The sequence below is a fragment of the Podarcis erhardii genome (genome assembly GCF_964252035.2).
Source record: "Podarcis erhardii genome assembly, chromosome: 1".
Classification (NCBI taxonomy): domain Eukaryota; kingdom Metazoa; phylum Chordata; class Lepidosauria; order Squamata; family Lacertidae; genus Podarcis; species Podarcis erhardii.
The window spans coordinates 48010856-48030386 of record NC_138497.1 but is presented as its reverse complement, the minus strand read 5'-3'; the positions used below and the strand labels follow the sequence as shown (position 1 = coordinate 48030386).

The following is a 19531-nucleotide window of genomic DNA, read 5'->3' as shown; positions in this document are numbered from 1 at the left end:
TGGTCTGTCCTCAGTTGGTGTGTTCCATTCTTTATTCAGCTGTAGACTTTCTGGATGAATTTAAGCAAGACATTTTCTGCCCCCCTCATCTCTAATGTGGTATCATTTGGTTGTGATTCAAAAAGGCTTGTAAGTTTTGTTTATAATAAATAAAGAATGTCGTGCTTGAGCTGTATTACTATAGTTGGCTATTTTGAATATATGGAGAAATGAAGGAATTTGAGGGGAGGCAGAAAAGATTAAATGGGGATTGTAATGAAGATGACTGATCAATGAAAGTTGACGGTGTGATGCAGCTTTCGGTAAATATCCTTTTCGAAAAACAAAGTAATGCTAAGAGCCTGCTGAATCCAATCAGAGGCCCATCTTGTCCAACTTTCTGTTCCCACAGTGGCCAGCCTGTGGCAAGCAGAACTTGAGTACAACAGCACTTTCCCCACTTGTGAGTTACCAGCGATTCAGAGGCATACTGCCTCCATCAACAGAGAAAGAACATAGTCACCATGGCTAGTAGCAAGTGATAGCCTTATCCTCAATTAATTTGCCCAGTCCTCTTTTAAAGCCATCCAAGTTAACGGTCAACATATGTGGTGGCAGATTCCCTAGGTTAACTGTTTGTTATATGAAGAAGTACTTTTTGTCTGTCCTGAATCTTCCAACACTCAGCTTATTATGAGAGAGGGAGAAAAGCTAGCACCAGCACAAGTTTCAGTATTTCTCCATCCTGCAGAGGTAGAGAATTCACAATGCGCAAGCATGCACAATGAGAGAGCATGAAATGCATTTACAGGTTTTTTCAGTGGTTTTCAGTTATATGTTATATGCACAAGCAAGGGGCTGCCTGTAACTGATCTTCAACATTATTGCAGATTGTATTGGTCATTTTTGCTAGGCTTTTTTAAAAAAATTACAGTTTAAAAAAGAAATTGGTTAATTAAGAGTATGCATCACACTTTCCCTAAGTTTTTGATTGTTTTGGCAGTGCCATAGCTCAGTGCCAGAATACTTGCTGTGTATGTCAAAGGTCCTTGGTTCAATTCCCAGTATTTCCAGTTAGTAGGATAGGATTAGGTACCAAGTGATATGAACTGCTGCCTGTCCTAGTGGACAATATTAGAACAGGGGTCACCAACCTCCTTGGGCCCATAAGCACACTTGCAAATGAGAGAAAGTGTTGCGGGCCCCCCCCCCACCACATTCAGGTAAGTACTGCAATCTGTTCTCTTGGTTACAATAGAATGCTTTTTTCAGTAGCATTTGGGGCAGGGGGTGAGGACTGTGCATGGGCTACAGAAAGCCTTTGTGGGCTCATTGGGGCCCCAGGCTAGATGGACCAATTGTCTGACTCCATATATGGCCAGGTTCATATGACTACCGATCTTTGGCAACATCCCATTCATATGGGTTTCATGAACTGCTGCAATCAGGCATTTTGCCAAAGGATCAATAAACCTCTTGTAGTCTGAAATAAATCCAGCAAGTCAGGAGCTGTGTTGCTTCAGCTTTTTAACTGATTGTGTTACTTTATTCCGTTTAACTTTATTGCTTACTTATGTTAATCTCTAAGATCTTGACAAAAGCTATTCATTTGTCTTGCATCTGGTCTTGTGATTATATTACTGTACGAATTGCTCTACTGTTTCTTTCATGGAGGGTTTGCCCTGTTCCACTAATACATAACTGTGGCTTGACTTCCCTGCCCTGCTGGCAAAGCTGAGGAGCTATCCAGCAGGTTAGGGAGCAGGTCTGCAGCAAGGTTCTTGATGCAGCAGTGGAGCTGTCCAGCCAGAGAGCCAAAAAGAGCTGAGCGGAGTTGCAAGAGGCAGTGAGCAGCTGAGTAGTTTATAGCTATCCCCAGAACCCTAATCTGAAGCATGTGCTGGTTCTTGCTTTCTCCTCCTGGCTAGGGCTCATGTTGTGAGGGTTTGTGCTGCCCAATGTGCAGTGCAGCAGCTTCTTCTTGGGCTCATCTCTCTGCTATTGTGGGTGATTGAGGACGGTCTGTAGCTGGGGTCTGAGACCTTCAAGATGTGTCTTCTCTGTTTTTCCTTCTCTTCCAATGTGTGCTAAACTTGCTCCACCTATTTTTGCAGTAACTGTCTCTAATTTGTTTGAGGAAGCCAGAGGCTTTATATAAATTGTCTGATTTTGGTTGCTACCTTCCTGCTATGGACCAGCTATTCTTCCTTTGTTTGCATATAGATATTGCCTAGACTGGGAGATATAACCATTAAATCAAAAAGTGCAAAACAAACACTTTTCTCATTTTCCTTGAAAATGTTTATTTCTTAAACTCTAGTGGTTCTTTAATGTCTCTAATAGTACAAAAGTTTTCACATTCACTTTGGGTTATTGGATGAGCACAGGTTGCAGGTGGATTCTGGGAACCCTGTAACTAGTAAGTTTCCTCTTCTCCAAACAGGTGCAGTGCCATACCTATACCGGATACTGCTGGTGCGTCACTCCAGATGGCAAACCCATCAGTGGTTCTTCTGTACAGAACAAAACTCCTGTATGTTCAGGTACTGAGGGCTGAGAAAAAATGATTGCTGCTTTTGATGTTCAAATAGGAAGAGAAAGGGACAAGCATTTTGGCTTTTAATTCAAAGGTCTTGGACCCGTTCATACAATGCAAAATTAGTCCTACACTCAGGGAATTGAGATAATAGCTGCTCCATCTTGTGGCCAGGTCAATCTTCAGTGCTGCTTGAAAACAGTCATTCATTCACAGCTCATCTTCATTATATGTTGCAAATGGTTTTGACCATCAGGTGAAATGAGTAGAAGAGAGTAAAGCAGTTTGAATTTGCTCCGCGTTTTTTGGTCATGATAATTGGCATTCATTGTTTCCAGCATGTGCTCTAGCTTGGGCACCTGTGAACATATGATTCTCCATTCAATAACACATTGCTTTATAACTCTTTGGGTATCAAACCGAATATATTTTTAAATAGCCTCTTGATGCTGTCCGAGTGGCTTCTTTTCCATGAAAAATAAATGATGTTAGAATAGATACTTGTCAAAAGAGTTGGTTAGAACAGGATTTTTTTTAGGGATGAAATATGCTAAATGGGTTTAGGCCAAACCAGACTTCAGAAAACGTTTGTAATATATTACAAACCGGACCATCTATCTCCAGCAAGCATTTTGCCTTTCTTTTCTCTTTCTCTCTCTCTCCCCCACCCCATTCTGTCTATCCTAAATGGTGGGCACAATAGGATTCCATGGAGGGGGTGGGGCAGGTGCCTGACAAACCAATATCTGTTGCTGGAAAAAATCTTGGAGACTAAAATGCAGCTACTAGGCAGTGATTTTTAGGAATCTTAACAGAAGGCCATCTGTGGTCTCCTGTGCCAGTCCAGGCACTGCCCCCATCAACCAGGTCTTGTATCTGTCCATGAAGTATCTACCACCTGCCTATCAACACATTTCATTCTGGCCATACAGTCTGTAACGTCATCAGACCAGACTGCAACACTCATATTTCTTTTTTTTTTTTAATAATATTTATTAAAAATTTTCAAATATAACCGAAAAGAAAAACATCCAAATTTAAGGCCTTATTTTCCATGTCATCTTTCCAGGACTTCCCCTCCCCTCCCCCTCTTGTATTCCAATTCTTTCAAATAGATTCAGCAAATTCTTACCCCAAGTTTTAAAGTTATTATCATTAACCCAATTTAAAAAATATTTTCCCATCCCCTAAAATCGACCTGTTCCCTTCCACGAGTTCCCCTCTTTAGTATACAATACAGATTAACATAAGAAAAATAGAAAAAAGAATAAAATGTAATTTAACACCCTTTAGATTCCAAGTTTCCCTCCCCCCTTTCCCGGTTGCGTTCCCAATGTCCGTCAATGTCTACTGTCGTCCTGGAGCTCCCACATCTAAGCCATAATCCTTCACCAGTCCGCTTTGCCGTCTTTTTAATAGTCTTTGCCGTCTTTTGGTCATCTTTGATTTCGAATGTCCAATCTTGGAAGGGGTCTATCTTCCAACTTTGTCCAGTTCTTGTTATTCTTATTGTTCTTGTTGTTCTCTCTTCTCCTCTCTTCCCCCCCCCCTGCTCTCCTGCACAAATGTTCTAATTCCAAAAAGCTTGTAATTCCTCTACAGAGGCTTTGTTATTCAGGAACAAAACATTACGTCAAGTCCCTTCCATTCTTCAATAGATAAATCTATTGTCTCCTTTAGTGTGTAGACCTCTGTAGACAAAATAGTGTTCCATTTCTGCAGTTTCCCAGGAGATAAAGAGTCCGATTCAAATTCCATGCCAGCAATACTTGTAATAACCCACAGCTCCTCTAGAGGGATTATAATAACTCAGTTTCCTTCCCGATCACACCCACCAGTCAAAGTAACTTATTATTCCTTGTTTTAAACAGTTTATATCCAATTTATAACAAATGTAACCAGCAAAGTCCTCGTAACAAAGTTCTCTTTTTGTTCTTCAGTTTTGGCAGCTCCTTTGACAGCTGTCAAAACCTCTATTTCTCCTCTCCCGGCACTCTCACGGATCGCTCCCGGGGTTTTTCGGGGGGGGGGGGTTGTATTTTAATTCACATTCCACTTTTCTCCTCCAGCCCAGCTTATAATTTTCCATCGCGAAATTAGTAACTTTATCAAAAAAAAGGTTGCACTCGATCTTAGTTGTCAGGTCTTTTGCTTTAGCTCCTCTACAACAGGGGGGAGGCTGACTTCCTTTTTGCACCTCCCCCGCTCGCTCCGAATTTAAGAAAAAATTTGTTCCCCTTTTTAATCCAAGTTCCAATTACTCACGGGTTATTCTTTTAAGTCCAGATTTTCAATGGAAGAAGTCAGCGCTCTCCGCCAAATGGCATGCGGCTTCACTCGGCAGGGGAAGCGGAGGACTCACAGCACCCCCCCGTCACCCGTTCCGTAGCCTTTAAAAAGGCTCCTTCGCGTGCTCAGGGGGGCGCAAACGGTGCCCGCCGAGTCACCATGCCCATGGGTTTCAGCGCCCATGGTTTTTGAGGGTCCCCGCGTCGCCGGCGCGGTAGAACCCAGCCCCTGCTGAGCAGGCTCCCTCCGGAGCTCGGAGGGAGTCCGCCATTCGGCGATGGCGCCAACCCGGAAGTCCTGCAACACTCATATTTCAAAGGAACCCCTTCCTCTGTACTTTGCTCTTGCAGATAGTAAACTTGTATCCTTCAAACTGGATTCTACAAAATGACTGAGCCCAGTACAAAAGTGGCTAGAGAAGCAGCAAGATTTCTGGGGATTGGACACATGTGTTGGGGCAGTTGCTTGGAATTTTTTATTTTTTATTATTTTTAGGGCATGGCATCTAAGGCAAATAGGCCAAATTTGTGCCAATGGATTTGGCTGAATTTGTTGAGATTGTATATCTGTGACTGCTTTGCCCATGTCATCTCTTAAATAACAGAATTATGTGTTTCCTTCTCTTTAAGGTTCAGTAACTGACAGGCCTTTAGGACAGGGTAATTCTGGGAGAAAAGGTGAGTGGAGTTCTGTGCTCACAGAAGTGGGTTTTGTTTTGTTTTCCGATGTAGGGCTTTCCAGTCATTTTCCTTAAGTCATGTTGGAACTTCTCATAATATCAAAAACATTACTATAATGCAAATGGTGCCATGGTATCAAGTTCTGAGTCTTAAGTTCTGCTTTCATGAGGAGAATAAGAGTACATAAAAGATAAGAGTACATAAGAGTACATAAAAGCAGAAGCTGATAAGAGTACATAAAAGTAGAAGCTGCAGGATAGTCCTCATGAATTGTGTTAATCTTGAGTCGCCCTCCTGAGTTATCCTAAGATTGAAAGAACAGAAGACTGGCATGGTCAGCACAGATCTATAGCAATGCTGAGCATGCATTTTAAATTATGGGCCAGCTGTTCCCAAGTGTAGAATTTTCAGAGGTGCTGCGCATTGGCCTAACGTAAATTCTCACTGTGATGTTGAGATCATTGCCTTGTAAGCGTTTTATTTATTTTGAATTCAGCAGGGGAATAATCAGGCCAAAACTAAAGCACTGTTGAACTATACGACTTCATGCTGCCTTGCACTTTCCATGAGGAAGTTCTACACCAGCTGGCAGAACTGTTCTGAATACTTTTTACAAGCAAGATTACTAGTACAGTCCACCAGCTTCTCACCTTGGTATAAAGTACTTAAATGTTGTAGGAATACACAATGTTGAGGAATAACTTGAGTTAACTAATATTTTAGGTGACACCAGCTAGCCTTCCAGAAGGGCGGGGGGAGCTGGAAGATTAATTTTGCATTCTATTTTCTGCATTTTTGTGTTGAGGGAAAATCTCCCATACCACCATACTGTTTTCGCCTCTTCACTTCAGATGTAAAAACTCTATTGCTGCATTCAATTCCATAGGAATTTTTGCATATAGTCAAGCGTGCCTAAAAGAGGCAGAAGAGCTAGAGATGGAACACAAGTGTCGGCTTTTGCAATATGAGCTGTCAAAATAAGGACTATAAAACTGGAAATCTGAAATAGATTAGTAGGGATATTCATCCTTCCTTGAACTGCTGCCTTCCAAATGTTTTGGACCCCTCCAGCCCAACAAGCAGAGCCCTGTGAGGCTGGTGGGAGTTGTAGTCAAGCATCTGGAGGGCACAGACTTGTGGTAGGCTGATACAGATGCTGTAATGTTTCAGATTTAGCTGCAATATTCACTTAACAAATTCCATCGGTGAAAGCCTGTGCAAGGATTTCCACTTGTGCAATAGGGATTTCCTCTCACCTCCCAGTGCACCTCTAGAAACTGGCTTGGATTCCTTTACTGCTGTTGATTATAGTGTTGAGGTTCTTTTATCTGGAATTTTAGAAAACGTGATCCTGCCTTTTCAAAATTTGAGTGAGGAAAACAATGGATACTTTTGGAATATGGCTGCCCAGTTGTAAACCTTTAAGATAGGTCAGCAGGCATTCCGTACGTGGATTGTTCCCTGCGTTCCACATTTGTAAGATGCATCTTCTGATGCTTGTCCTCACTAGTTAACATGAGGGAGTGGGTATGCCCAAGACAATCAAGTCAGGACTGCTGGAAGTAGTGGGAGTTTGGGTCCTTTGCTAGACATGCCATTAAATACCATGTGAAACCAAAATATTATAATCATCTTTTGGGTCAGGGAGAGGCTCTTGAGGATGCACTTAAGGAGGAAAGTGCAATACTGGGCTTAATACTCCTCTGTGATCTGCTAATTCTTTTGTGTGTCCTTAGCAAGAAACCTGTTTTTCACTAGAGAAAAATTCATTTCAGTTTTCCACCCTGCCTTTTCCCAAGCTCTCTATTGAACTGATAAAACATTTGCCTCCCTCTATAGCGGCATTGGGGTGTTGATCTCACTGAGGTCTGGGCAATGTCTTTTTTAAAAAAAAAAAAAATTTTTTTTGAGACTTTAGATTTTTGATACTTAAAATGTTAAAGTTTAGGTTTTAAATTTTGTATATTTTATTGTTATAAAGTGCTGTTCTACATTGATGGTGAAAAGTGGAATATAAATTTTAAATAAGAAATCTGTCCATTCTAAGCTAAATTGTCTGCTGTTTTGCAATTTGCCTTGTCAAATATGTTTGTTCAACCCTGTGATTCAGCTTCCGTCACCTTGAAAGTGAGAACAACAACTGAGGTTTATAGAACCTCTTGTTCATGCATCTGCAGTCTTGGATTAACCACTTATGACCTTTAATCCTTCTCATATGTGGTTGATGCAAAGCAGATCAGATCAGCTCTTTTCTGCCATGTGTTGAACGGTGAATTGACTGAAGCTTGACAATATTTTTATGTGTCTCCATCCTTCTGGCACTGCCCTTGCATTGAACTTTCCCATTTGTTTGTCTTGCTATTAGTCCTGAAAGTAAATTGCCAGGTGTTTTTTTTTTTTTTAAAAAAAGAAAACCACACATACCCAGTAGTCATCAAAATACTTTTTTTCTTTGACAAATCATTATTGAAAGAGCACATTTCTCCCTTAACCTCAAAGGGATACATGCAGAACAAAGCTTGCATGTTCCTACACCATCCAAAAAGTGTGCGCAAGTCTGCAGTTTGGGGATAGTAGAGAGAGTGGTAGAGAATTTCTCCCACCCCTTAATAAGCCTACCTTCTGTAAATTCTTGCTAACGTTTGCAGGTATCAAACATCCAAAGGACAATCAAATCATAGATGTGCTACAATTTCCATAGTGATTCTATGGATTAGAAATTGCATAAATGACTTCCCCCTTGGCTTGAGTGAAGGCTTTGACTTCAGATGGTTGAACCGCCTTGAACTCTGTGAGCTGGCTTTGAATATGGTAGTCACTGTTCTTTCATTTTTGGTCTATAAAACAATTTAGCCTCCATACCCCAATTTTGAAAGTGCAGTGTGATTTTGTTTTCTGCTTTATATTTTACCTGATCTTTATTTTCTTACATTTTTATCCCACCTTGATTCTGTCAGTGAAACCCACGGTGCATGTGGATCCTGCAAAGACAGCTGTGCAGGCACTAACCTACTTAGCATCAGGAAGGGGGTGGCCACCTGTGCCCTTGGTTCTTCCATGGTCCAGATTCAAATAACAAGCCCTGCTAGTGGAAACTTGCATGGCATCCTCTAGTGTGGTGGGGCTTTCCACTTCTCTCCCTGCAATCCACCCCCCCCCCACACACACACACAACTGGGGAAGGGTTAAAAGAACCCCCAGAACATCACACGGGAGGAGGAGAAGGGAGATTATTCCAGGAATGCTTGTACTGTATTCCTTAGCACTACATTGAATTCCTTTCTCTAATATGTTGCTTCACTTCATACTTTTTGATTCTGCTTTATTCTGGTCACATTTCTTGCCTGATCATAGATAATCCAGGATACCTGCTTCTCTGAGCTTTACCTGAATCCACCACCTGACTTGTCAAATTGTGTTTTTTACATCAGTTTTTGGTTTTCGCAGTTTCCTGTCAAAAGTATTAAGTCTTATATCTTTAAGATGCAGCCAAGATCTCTCCCTCCCACACACCTTGGAGAGTCAGCAGAGGGTGTTCCAGTTTGTTTAGGCTAACAGCATCATTGTACAGTCTATAACCAGGTTAGCTCACATTCCTTTAGTCAGAATATTTTTTTTAAGTGCGGAAGGCAAACAGGTGCATGCCTCAGGCACTACATCATCCACTGTTGACTCAGTAGGAATCTAGCAGTCCACCTTTGTGATGGTTAGCAAATTCCAGAAGTTCCAGAGTCAATGGGTAATCCGTTTGACTGCATATGGAGAGTCTTTTCACAAAATGAATTGTTTATTAAACTGAAATGTGATGTGATAATTCCTTCCTCAGCAGGGCTTCAATTCCAATGTAAGATCACCGGTCCCGTCCCCGCCCCCTGTTATGTGAATAGGCCAGCAATTTAAAAGTGGACATTCGTTCATTCAACGGACATTCGTTCATTAGCCAACTAGAGGGAGAGACTTTTATGTTCCCCATCTTTGGTCCAGACAGTGATGACTACATAGGAAAAAAAATCATAAGATATTGTATATTAGGGAAGTTGATACTATTGCTGTGGGTGGGGGTAAAGGAAGTAAACCTAGTCTGCTTTTGTGATCCTGTCCAGAGAGGTATGTGGCATTTATTAGCTGACAGCTGCACTAAAGCAAGAAAGTAGGCTTATTAAACTTAATTCCATCAAAAATTTGGACTGGTGCTAGCGTGTTGCTTCTTTTTTACCCTTCTTGCTGAAATTGTTATGAAATGGATCATGAGATGATTCCAGGTGATTCCTTCCATCCCGCTGAGGCCCTCTACTTCTTCATTGTGACAATTTTTTTAATAGTGTTTTTTGAGTGTGGAATTGTTCAGCTGATTGATACCTGTTGAACTTGGGTTGTTGCTTCTAGTTGAAATTGTTCACTCTTCACTTCGAAGAAAAGCAGTGTCAAAAGAGAGCATAACACAGTGATTTGTATGTGTGCCGTTCTCAGTCTGTTATTCACCCATCCCTTTATTTTCACCCTTCCCATTCTCCTCCTCCCTCTCTCCCCCCTCTCCCCCTACTCTCTCTCTGCCCCTCACATGCAATACAGACATAGCTGACGAGGTGTCCATTCTCTTCTCTGAGGAAATGAAAAGGCATATTGTAAGCCCGAAAACTCAGTCTGGTTGTCAGCCAGAAATTAGTTCTCTAAAGAAGACGACGGTGGGAGGGAGGGAGGGGAGGAGAGGGAGGAGAGGGATGAGAAGAGAAAAGTACACTTTGCAATAGTTTTGCCTAGGTTCACTGCACATGGCTGGATATGTGAAGGGGGTATTAAGGGTCCTAAGCATGCAGGTTTCAGAAGGAAGGCAGATTGTGTGTCTGGGAGGAATTAGGCAAAAAATTTGGACTATTTATTTAATCCTCTCAAGCAGTCTGTTTCTTCTTCTCCCCCTTCTGTTTTTCTTTTTGTGTCGAACAGACTGCTTTACAGGGGGGCACGTGTGGTAATTAACACATGCAGCTGTAGGGCTTCCACCATATGGTTGAATTTCAAATGGCCATTGATCTGGGAACTCACTGCATTACCCACCCCCATTCTGCAACCCGAAGCCTTGAAGATGTGAGGGAGGTTTTATGGAGAGACTTTCCTTGGGTAGAGAGAGAGATTGCTGGGCTGAGCAGAAAGTAGCTTAAAGGCACAGGGTGTTCTCTCAGGTGCCTTTAACTGCATTGAACTACTGAAAACGTGCATTAAATAGAACAACTTAGGAGGCATATGTTAAAAAGACACATTAATTATAGGCTTTGCTTACATGAAATCAATGGCTCCTTTTCCTCCCTTCATCTCTTCCCACTATTTTCAAAGAGGAACCCTGAACTGGGATTTGACCCTGGAACTCCCTGGTCATAGTTCCTTTCCAGACTGGTCATTGTGCTTATCAAAAGGAAAGTCCTCTATCTGCTTCAATAGGCAACAATATATTAACGTGTCCCAGTAAAGGAGTGTGAGAGAGTTACTTGTTTGTGAACACACCTGCCTGGTTATCCAGGAATGGTAGTGCAAAATGGCTATTGCATTGGGTTGTGTCAAAAATTGTACAGAAAGCTTTGGTGAGCGATTTCACCATTAGACAGAACAGCGATAAGAGTATCTATTTCACGGGGCATTCCCAGCTAAATGGCGACACTTTCATGCTACTTATTGATGCTTTATAAAATTGTGTGTATTAGAAGTTGATTGAGACAAATGATTTAAGACACATGCGACATGTAATTGTCCAGACAGGTGTTCTGTATGTCTGCATTAGATCACTAGCACTAACAAACATCTCTCCCTCTCTGTGTAGACAGAATTGTGTTGGTTATCATACTTCAAGATGTACAGGGCTAAGGATGGAAGAAAGCATGCCTAAATTGATTTATTGTGATGGCATTTACTGAACTGAAAACTCGCCCATTCTGTCAAGGTGAGGCTTCCAATGCCAAGCCTCTCCTTTCCATCCTCCATCAGCTACAAACAGAAAAAAGGGAAGAGCAGTTCCCAGAACTGATCCTATTCTGCCATTTCTGAAAAAGACCTTCAGGAGGAGGTGGTGTTCTCATTTATCCTGTTCTCCGCAAATGAAGCTACATCTAGGCCAGGAAATGTTTCTTGACACTGTGTTTGGAGATGCGTTGGCTAAACCAGTCCCATGCCAGACCAGTAACACCAAGGGACCACCACTGGAGGACAGGAGAGTGCAGTGAGTTAGAGTGACAGTGTGGCTGATTGACCAAAGCCTAGGAGTTGGCATAAACTGATATTACACATGCCTTGCAAATTTCCTTTAATGGTGGACGGTATCTCTGGATGACACATTCTGTGTGTCTTTCATATTTTTAATTAGATACATAAATTTTCTTGTCCCGGATGAAATTTGAAACCTAACTTCCCTTGGTATCCATGCCAAAGGGTGGGAGAGAAGAAAAAAGCTTCCAGACATGCTTATTAAACTACCTGTTTGCACCCCAAGCCATTCTTTAAATGCTATCTAAAGCCATACAAAGGGAAGCGGGTGGCGCTGTGGTCTAAACCACAGAGCCTAGGGCTTGCCGATCAGATGGTCGGCGGTTCGAATCCCCACGATGGGGTGAGCTCCCGTTGTTTGGTCCCAGCTTCTGCCCACCTAGCAGTTCGAAAGCACGTCAAGTGCAAGTAGATAAATAGGTACCGCTCCGGCAGGAAGGTAAACGGTGTTTCCGTGCGCTGCTCTGGTTCTCCAGAAGTGGCTTAGTCATGCTGGCCACATGACCCGGAAGCTGTCTGCAGACAAATGCCGGCTCCCTTGGCCTATAGAACAAGATGAGCGCCGTAACCCCAGAATCGTCCACGACTGGACCTAATGGTCAGGGGTACCTTTACCTTTAAAGCCATACAGATTAATGGCAGGTTTGCAATTGGACAAATTAATAGCAGGGTTGCAAGTGGGATGTGGTTTTGTGCCCTTGGTGGTGTAGAGTGGGTGGGGTGCTCTGTATCAAGATTTCAGGAGTCACGGTTTTCAGAGCAGTGCCAGAGTGATGCAGCTTGTAAGAAAAACCCAGCAGCAGCAGGCCCTTTTGACATATCCTTTTTAAAGGGCTGCTTCCAGGAAGAGGGGATGCTTTGTCCGTGGTCAGAATAAACGCATTGTACACCCAGACAATTAACTCTTCAAGTGACTTGCCAACCTCTTTAAAGCCACTATACTCTCCTTCGGTCTATCCCCAGCTCTATTCAAACACTTAAGCACACCATCTTTGTTTTGTTTATTATTCAAAAAAAGGGGGGGAAAGTCCTTCACAGGAATAGCTGGAGCGGATCAACATTGTCCTCTCAGTGGCATTTATCTCCAGCCAGCAGTGAATGTGTCAATCAGGAATCAAAAAGCCAAACAGAAGAGGCTTTGAATCATGTCATCAGGGGTCGAAGTGACTTCCAGCTGTCTGTGCAAACCAAAGAACTGTGCAGAAGTATACTGGCTTGACGATATTAGATCACAAAGTCTTTGAGGAATATTCCCCAACCTCCTTCATACTGATGCACCTGCAAGGGAGATATTTGGGGTGGAGGAAAGGGAGGGAGACTAATGTATTCCAGAAAGTCTCATTTCTGCTTGGTTGAAGATTCCTTCAGCATACTGTTGCAATTAGCATTGGCAGTGTTTTGTAAAAAGCAGGCACCGTTTCTTTCAGAAGTGTGCAATTATCTCTCAGGTTGGAGTTCACGATGGCCTTGAATGTTGAAGCATTTGGATTCTAACCAAACATTTTTGTGTTTATAGTCTTCTAGGCTGATATCTGCACAGTAAATTATAAAGCAGACCCCCTTTTATGAAAGCCCTTTAAAACTAGAATCAATACTGCCTTGTCTTAAGTAACATATCATTTCCACGCCCCTGTAAGCAGGGTGGTTTATGACATAAGAATACAAAAGGAAATGACAAAATACATAATATAACAACAGCCCTCTCTCACAAATACATTTAAATGGCCCATAGAAAGCCTTCATTTCCCATCAAGCCTTTTTTATTCTAGGTCCTATCTGCACTTTACATTCAGAGCACTATTATACCATGATTATATTTGTGACTTTTCAATATAAGCCAAATAATTTGATATCATGTTATCTTAGATTAGGTTTATTAATTATATATGTCCCTTCCAAATCAAAAGCTCTAAAGCAATTTACAACTAAGTAAAAAATAATAATGCAATATTCATAATACATGGGTAGGAGGGTTTTCTATGCCTAAAATGGAATGTATCTTGTTTTGCAAATGTTAGTCTTCCGGAATGTCACTTGTTCCAGACATAAAAAATAAAAATGGAATGGTCAGAGATATGTATCTCGCTGAAGAATGTGTGTTTTAATTTAGTGAAAACTGTCTTTGGTGTTAGCAGGTAACAAGGGTGAAAAAATTGTCATCATTGTTATATATTTATTTATACCCTGTCTATTTACAAGTTCATTACAAAACTTTTCATCTTAAGCATCATTTGAGGAAACCAGATGCCCTGGTTTCTCTTTATTCTGCATCAAATAATTACTCAGGACTGATTTAGTTATTGGCTGGAAAACCCCCCTGAAATCTTTCATTTCTAATAGAAATTACGGAAGCAGGCAGCACTGTTTGGTGAGCATGCAGAAACTGATGGGATTACAGTTCTGGGCTTTTGATCAGCAACTGTTAATCCAGCTATGGGAAACATCAGCCCAATACTAGATAAAGTTAGTTGCACCTAAATCCTGCTGAAATGAATGAGAATCTTTGGAGAACACTTTCTGATTAGAAAAAGTTAGTCATCTTGTCACTAATTAAAATGAGGAACACTGCTTAACAACTTGGAAAGCATTAAAATCGGCTTCTGTAAAACAACAGCTTTAGCTTAATTGATTTTAACTGCAACTAACTTTCTTCTGTATCAGCACTATTCGGCTTTAAGCTTGTTTTCTCAGTTAACTGGTTAGTGCTTTATTTTTCTTACCAAGTTGTAATCAATTGTTTTTTAAAAATGTGATTAAACTTTTAAGAGTTGAATCACACACCCTGGTTACAACACACAGGCGAATAAAACACTGCCCTTGCATCTCCCTTCCCACCTTGACATTAACCTCATTGGGTCATATGTTTCTTCCTTCATCTGCTTCCTGTTCTTTTTATGTGGAATTCTGTATGTTGGCTGGAGCAAGGATGATATTTCCCCTGTTTTTGGAAACTCTGCTTTTAGGATTACTGCACCTGGAAATTCAGCAGTGGTAGCTTACCAGTTGATGAAAACTGGGCAAGGATTTTTGTTTTAAATGTTGCATAGCACTTCATCATATTATACTATGGTTTTGTAACTGAGATTTTCTTTCTGTATATCTTGTGTCAGGACATGAGGACACAGAACATGTGACAAGGTATTTAAAGCCACAATATGCTGTAAATGTCCCCAAATTCTCATGATGTCACTTGTTTTTATATGCTTACATGACCCAGCTAAGCAGACAAACTAATGCTTTTTATGGTTTTATTTTTGCACATTGTAACTTTTTATTTATTCTTATAGCGCATACGTAATACAAATACCAGTAGAGGAGATAAACAATGGCTACTTTTCATTGATGACATGTATGCTCAAACTCTAGATCCAAAGTCTTCTGACCTCAAACCCTCCTTGAAATGAGATAATGGGGCTGTAAGTTTAGGCATTCATGGGCTGAATCAGTCAGAGCATGACTTTGTCCCCATTTGCTTCATTCTGTGGCCAGTTTTCAAAAGATTATTTTTCTTCATGGTTTTAATTTGTTTTGGGTTTTACTAGGTTCAAGCATTTATGAGAACTGCTTCATTGTTATCTTTGCACTTGGAGAATTTCAGAACAAGGGAGGCCAATAAGAACACATTTCTTCTAGACACTCTTCTGTTTTAGCTATGTTGGTATTGGTGATTTGCCAATGTAAGCATTAGAAATAATATGGCATACTAGTGATTGCAGCCTAATTTCTGTGCAGCAAATTGTGATGCCAGATTCCATGCTGATAAGATTCAGAAAACAAGATATTTCAACAACCATGAAAAGTATAAAGATGAAATATATCTGGAAGGCCAACCATTTTAGCAAACAGAATCTTAGGCCTAGTTTTCATATCCATTACTTAACACGGTGGCCTTGTGCTGACAGGCTTCTATGAATTAACCTTTTGGCACAGTGAGGTGCGACTTCACCTGTTCACATCCTAGCCCATCGTGACATCTCATGCTCCCAAGCCTTCAAGTTGTGATTTGTGCCATGTGTTAGTGTGATCACCACATCCAAGAAGCAGGGAACCGCCATCTAAAGAATAGGTAACTAGGGCCACAATGAATAAACTAAGCCCATCTGATCCAAACGACGGCCATTCTTGCCACGCAGCCTTCCACAATACACCAAAAAGGAAAATGTTCTTTGGTTTTGGTCAATGCAATGAATGTGAGGGATGACAAAAAATGACCATTCTGAAAATGATTTTAATAATTCTTTGCTATGTTATTCTTTAAGCAAACTCCTTAAAGTATGTTGCCTTTTGTGTTCTTATTCTTGTGATTTTCTTTCTGATGGACTTGGCCGGGCCATGTAAAAATCCCAATCATTCAACAATACTGGAGAGTAGATAGTATTTACCTCAATAATGGTAGTTTCTTTTCGATTCTTTTTAACTCTCAATTCAGATGATGGTTCGAAACCAACACCCACCATGGAGACCCAGCCTGTTTTTGACGGAGAAGGTAAGAACCTCAGAGACGTTTATTCTCACGTAATGCGTGTCAGCCTAGTATTTTGTTATCCCATAAGAAAAATGCCTACCACCACATCACACAATATATTTGATTTGGGTGTTAATTTTTTTGCATAACTCTCCCTGGATATTGGGTTGCTTGGAACAAATGCCAGTGTCAACTGGGTTCACTGCCTTATCTGTGACTATCCATTTCTGTAATCACGATGTGACAATAGAATTAGTTTACAGCCAAGTTTGCACCTCTCAATAACAACAGCAACAAAAGATAAGAGGAAATATTTGGAAGGTCTACCACTTCCTGCATGTGACGCCATGTTAAAGAAAAATAGGCCACTTGAAATATAGGCGGTGGACAACTTGGAAACAAGGCTACTGGTAAATACAAAATAGGAACACATTATCAGATCTTTCACTTCATTTGTTGAGATATCTCTATATCTCATACCTCTCCTGGTATGCCCCGCAGAGGACCTTAAGGTCCATGAATAATCATAGTTTAGAGGTCCCGGGCCCTAAGAAAGTTAGATTATTCTCCACCAGGGCCAGGGCCTTCTCAGTGATGGCTCTGACCTGGTGGAATGCTCTCTCCCATGAGATCAGGGCCCTGCAGGATTTAACTTCCTTTTGCAGGGCCTGTAAGATAGAACTATTCTGCCTAGCTTTCAATTTGAACCTGGCCTGATCTTTTGTTTCCCTTCCTTCCCTCTCCCTCCCCTTTTTGTGAAGATTGCCTGCTCTGGGATCCCACAGCTGGCTCTCCCCTGGTCTCCTCGCTGGCCCAAGTGGGACTAATTTAGCCAGCTAGCCCTGGTGATCAACTAATGTTTATTGGATGGATTTTCCCCCTAAATTGGTTTTTGATTCTTGATTTTATTGTTATTTATGCTTTATACCATATTTTATGCTGTTTTTGTTTTGTTTTGTTGTAGCATCAATGAAGTGTTTTAAATTTGTTGTTAGCCGCCCTGAGCCTGGTTTCCTGAACCAGGAAGGGCGGGGTATAAATAACAATTTATTATTATATTATATGTGGAATTACATCCTTTTATGGGACTAAGGGACAATCTTATACCCACTTACCTGGGAATAAGTCCCATTGAACTCAGTGAGATAGGCATCTGAGTAGACATACATAGTACTGTGCTGGAAAGTGACTTTTCAAATTGATTTGCAATTGCTCCCCATATTGGTGAAAAAGAGTTGTTGGTATCCATACTGAACAAAAGCAAAGCTGCCAATTTGGTCATCCCTCCTGTGTTTTACAGAATTACTTGAGAGAGCCTTTTAGTTGCTTAGGTGCTGATTAGGACTCTTCTTCTGCTGAGCTACATGTTCTATGGACTGTGCAGCATTTTCTCTCACCATACCTGTTCTGCTTTGCATATAAAATGAGAACCTCACTTTCTACACCCAGTATGTTGGTTTGGGGTTTAGTTCTTTAGAAATCTGTGAAACTTGCAGGTATGCAGCTACCAAAAGCCTGAAATTTAATTTTTTTAAAAAAATGTTGTAATATATGGGTTGAGAACTTTAGTTGCACTAAAATGGTGACTGGTTCTGCAAAAACATGCTGTTCTTGTTTTGTGAACACACAGAGAAAGAGAATTAATAGGCAAAATTCCTGAACTGAAATAGTTCTGCGGTATAGATTTGTGTTACCATTATTAACTACATCTTTGAAAATCAGGTTATTGGAACTTGAACACCTACTAAACTCCCAAACACTTGAAAAACTGAGATCAAGTGCCTTGTTCCTGGTTTCACAGACTGGAGTCTTGATGTTGTGAAACAAATCAATGTATACAACTGACTACTCTGGTTTTAATAAGAAATCTCCCCTTTCCTTTAATGTTTTTTCCTCATTCTGCAAATGAAAAAACTGAAGCATTTTCTTCTTCTAATCCATTTCTCTAACCCCCCAAAAACTGTAGCTTTCAAACTTTCCTTTTTAAAAAATGTAAAGGAAGGTTTTGTTTCTCTTACACAACTTTGTCTATTTTTTGTTTTGTACACACTGTATTTTTTGCACTCTTTGTTTTGCTGTTTAGACAGTAATTTGTTAGTCTTTAAGATGCTGCAAGATTTTTGTTGTAACGAGAGAGTAACATGGTTACGCCTCTGGAAATTATCAGAATACTTTTGACTTTTATTTATTTATAAATATTTATATAACACTTTATACAGGGCCCTTATAGAGATTCCTGCTTTCCCGCCTTATTAATTGCCTGAAACTGCTTGTACCACTTAGTCACATGGTATTGGAAGAACACCAGTGACTCAAACACAAGGTGTGTGGAAATGGGCACTGAGGTTTTCTAAAACACATTGGTATATGACAGCAGAATTGGGCCTTCAGTTTCCATATTTTTCCACTGCTTCAAGCAGTGTCCCAACACAGCAACTTGGAAAACAGCTGCCGTGATTGCACAAATCATGGCAGTGCTATTTTTATTATTTAGAGTTTATATATTTATAGGCTCACCCTATACAGTGGTACCCCAGGTTAAGAACTTAATTCGTTCCGGAGGTCTGTTCTTAACCTGAAACTATTCTTAATCTGAGGTACCACTTTAGCTAATGGGGCCTCCTGCTGCTGCCGCTGCGCTGCCGCTGTACGATTTCTGTTCTCATCCTGGAACAAAGTTCTTAACCCGAGGTATTATTTCTGGGTTAGCAGAGTCTGTAACCTAAAGCGTCTGTAACCCGAGGTACCACTGTAATAAAAGTTATCAGGGTAGCTTACAATTTTAAAAAAATTGTATCATAAAATATGATGCAGAATGAAAGTAAATGCCAAATTAAATTCTAAAACAGAAAAAGTGAAGAGCAAACGTATGAGCTAAAATGGATTTTAAAAGCTACAGCACATTTTAACAGGCCTGAGAAAATTTTAAGAAGTCTTTTACCTGATTCTAGAAGAACTTACAGGAAGCAGGTGCCAGGTGAGCCTCTCTAAGGAGGGTATTCAGTAAGTGGGATGTCACTGCTGAAAAAGGCCCTCTTCACTCATAACCGCCCTCTGCTCCTCACCGGGCTGATGGCACCTGAGGTAGCCCTGTGCCCTTCTTGAAGTGCTCGTGCTTAGCCTGCTGTAATAGTTGTCTGATTAAAGCTCTTAATCTACCGAAGTTTTCGCTCCATAACACACATTTTTTTCCTCCTAGAAAGTAAGGGGAAATGTCTGTGCATGTTACGGAGTGAATGCTTCCCTTCTCCGTGGCTCGCTTTGAAACAGCAAAGCGGGAGAAGAGCCGCTGAGTGGGGAGGAGAGAGGGACAGAGAGCCTGCTTCTTTA

At 40.9% G+C, this 19531-nt stretch overlaps 1 protein-coding gene across 2 annotated transcripts in view; it reads left to right on the top strand.

The window, feature by feature from the left end:
* The window catches only part of SMOC1 (SPARC related modular calcium binding 1), a 63913-nt gene that overhangs the window by 20528 nt on the left and 23854 nt on the right, over positions 1–19531 (top strand). The window contains exons 4-6 of one of the 2 annotated variants that reach the window (XM_081881821.1): positions 2423–2522; positions 5434–5481; positions 16166–16222. In XM_081881821.1, the coding sequence (XP_081737947.1) occupies positions 2423–2522; positions 5434–5481; positions 16166–16222 (205 nt within the window). Of the gene's footprint in view, positions 1–2422; positions 2523–5433; positions 5482–16132; positions 16223–19531 lie in introns of both variants that reach the window. The other variant, XM_081881820.1, reaches the window with a different exon arrangement.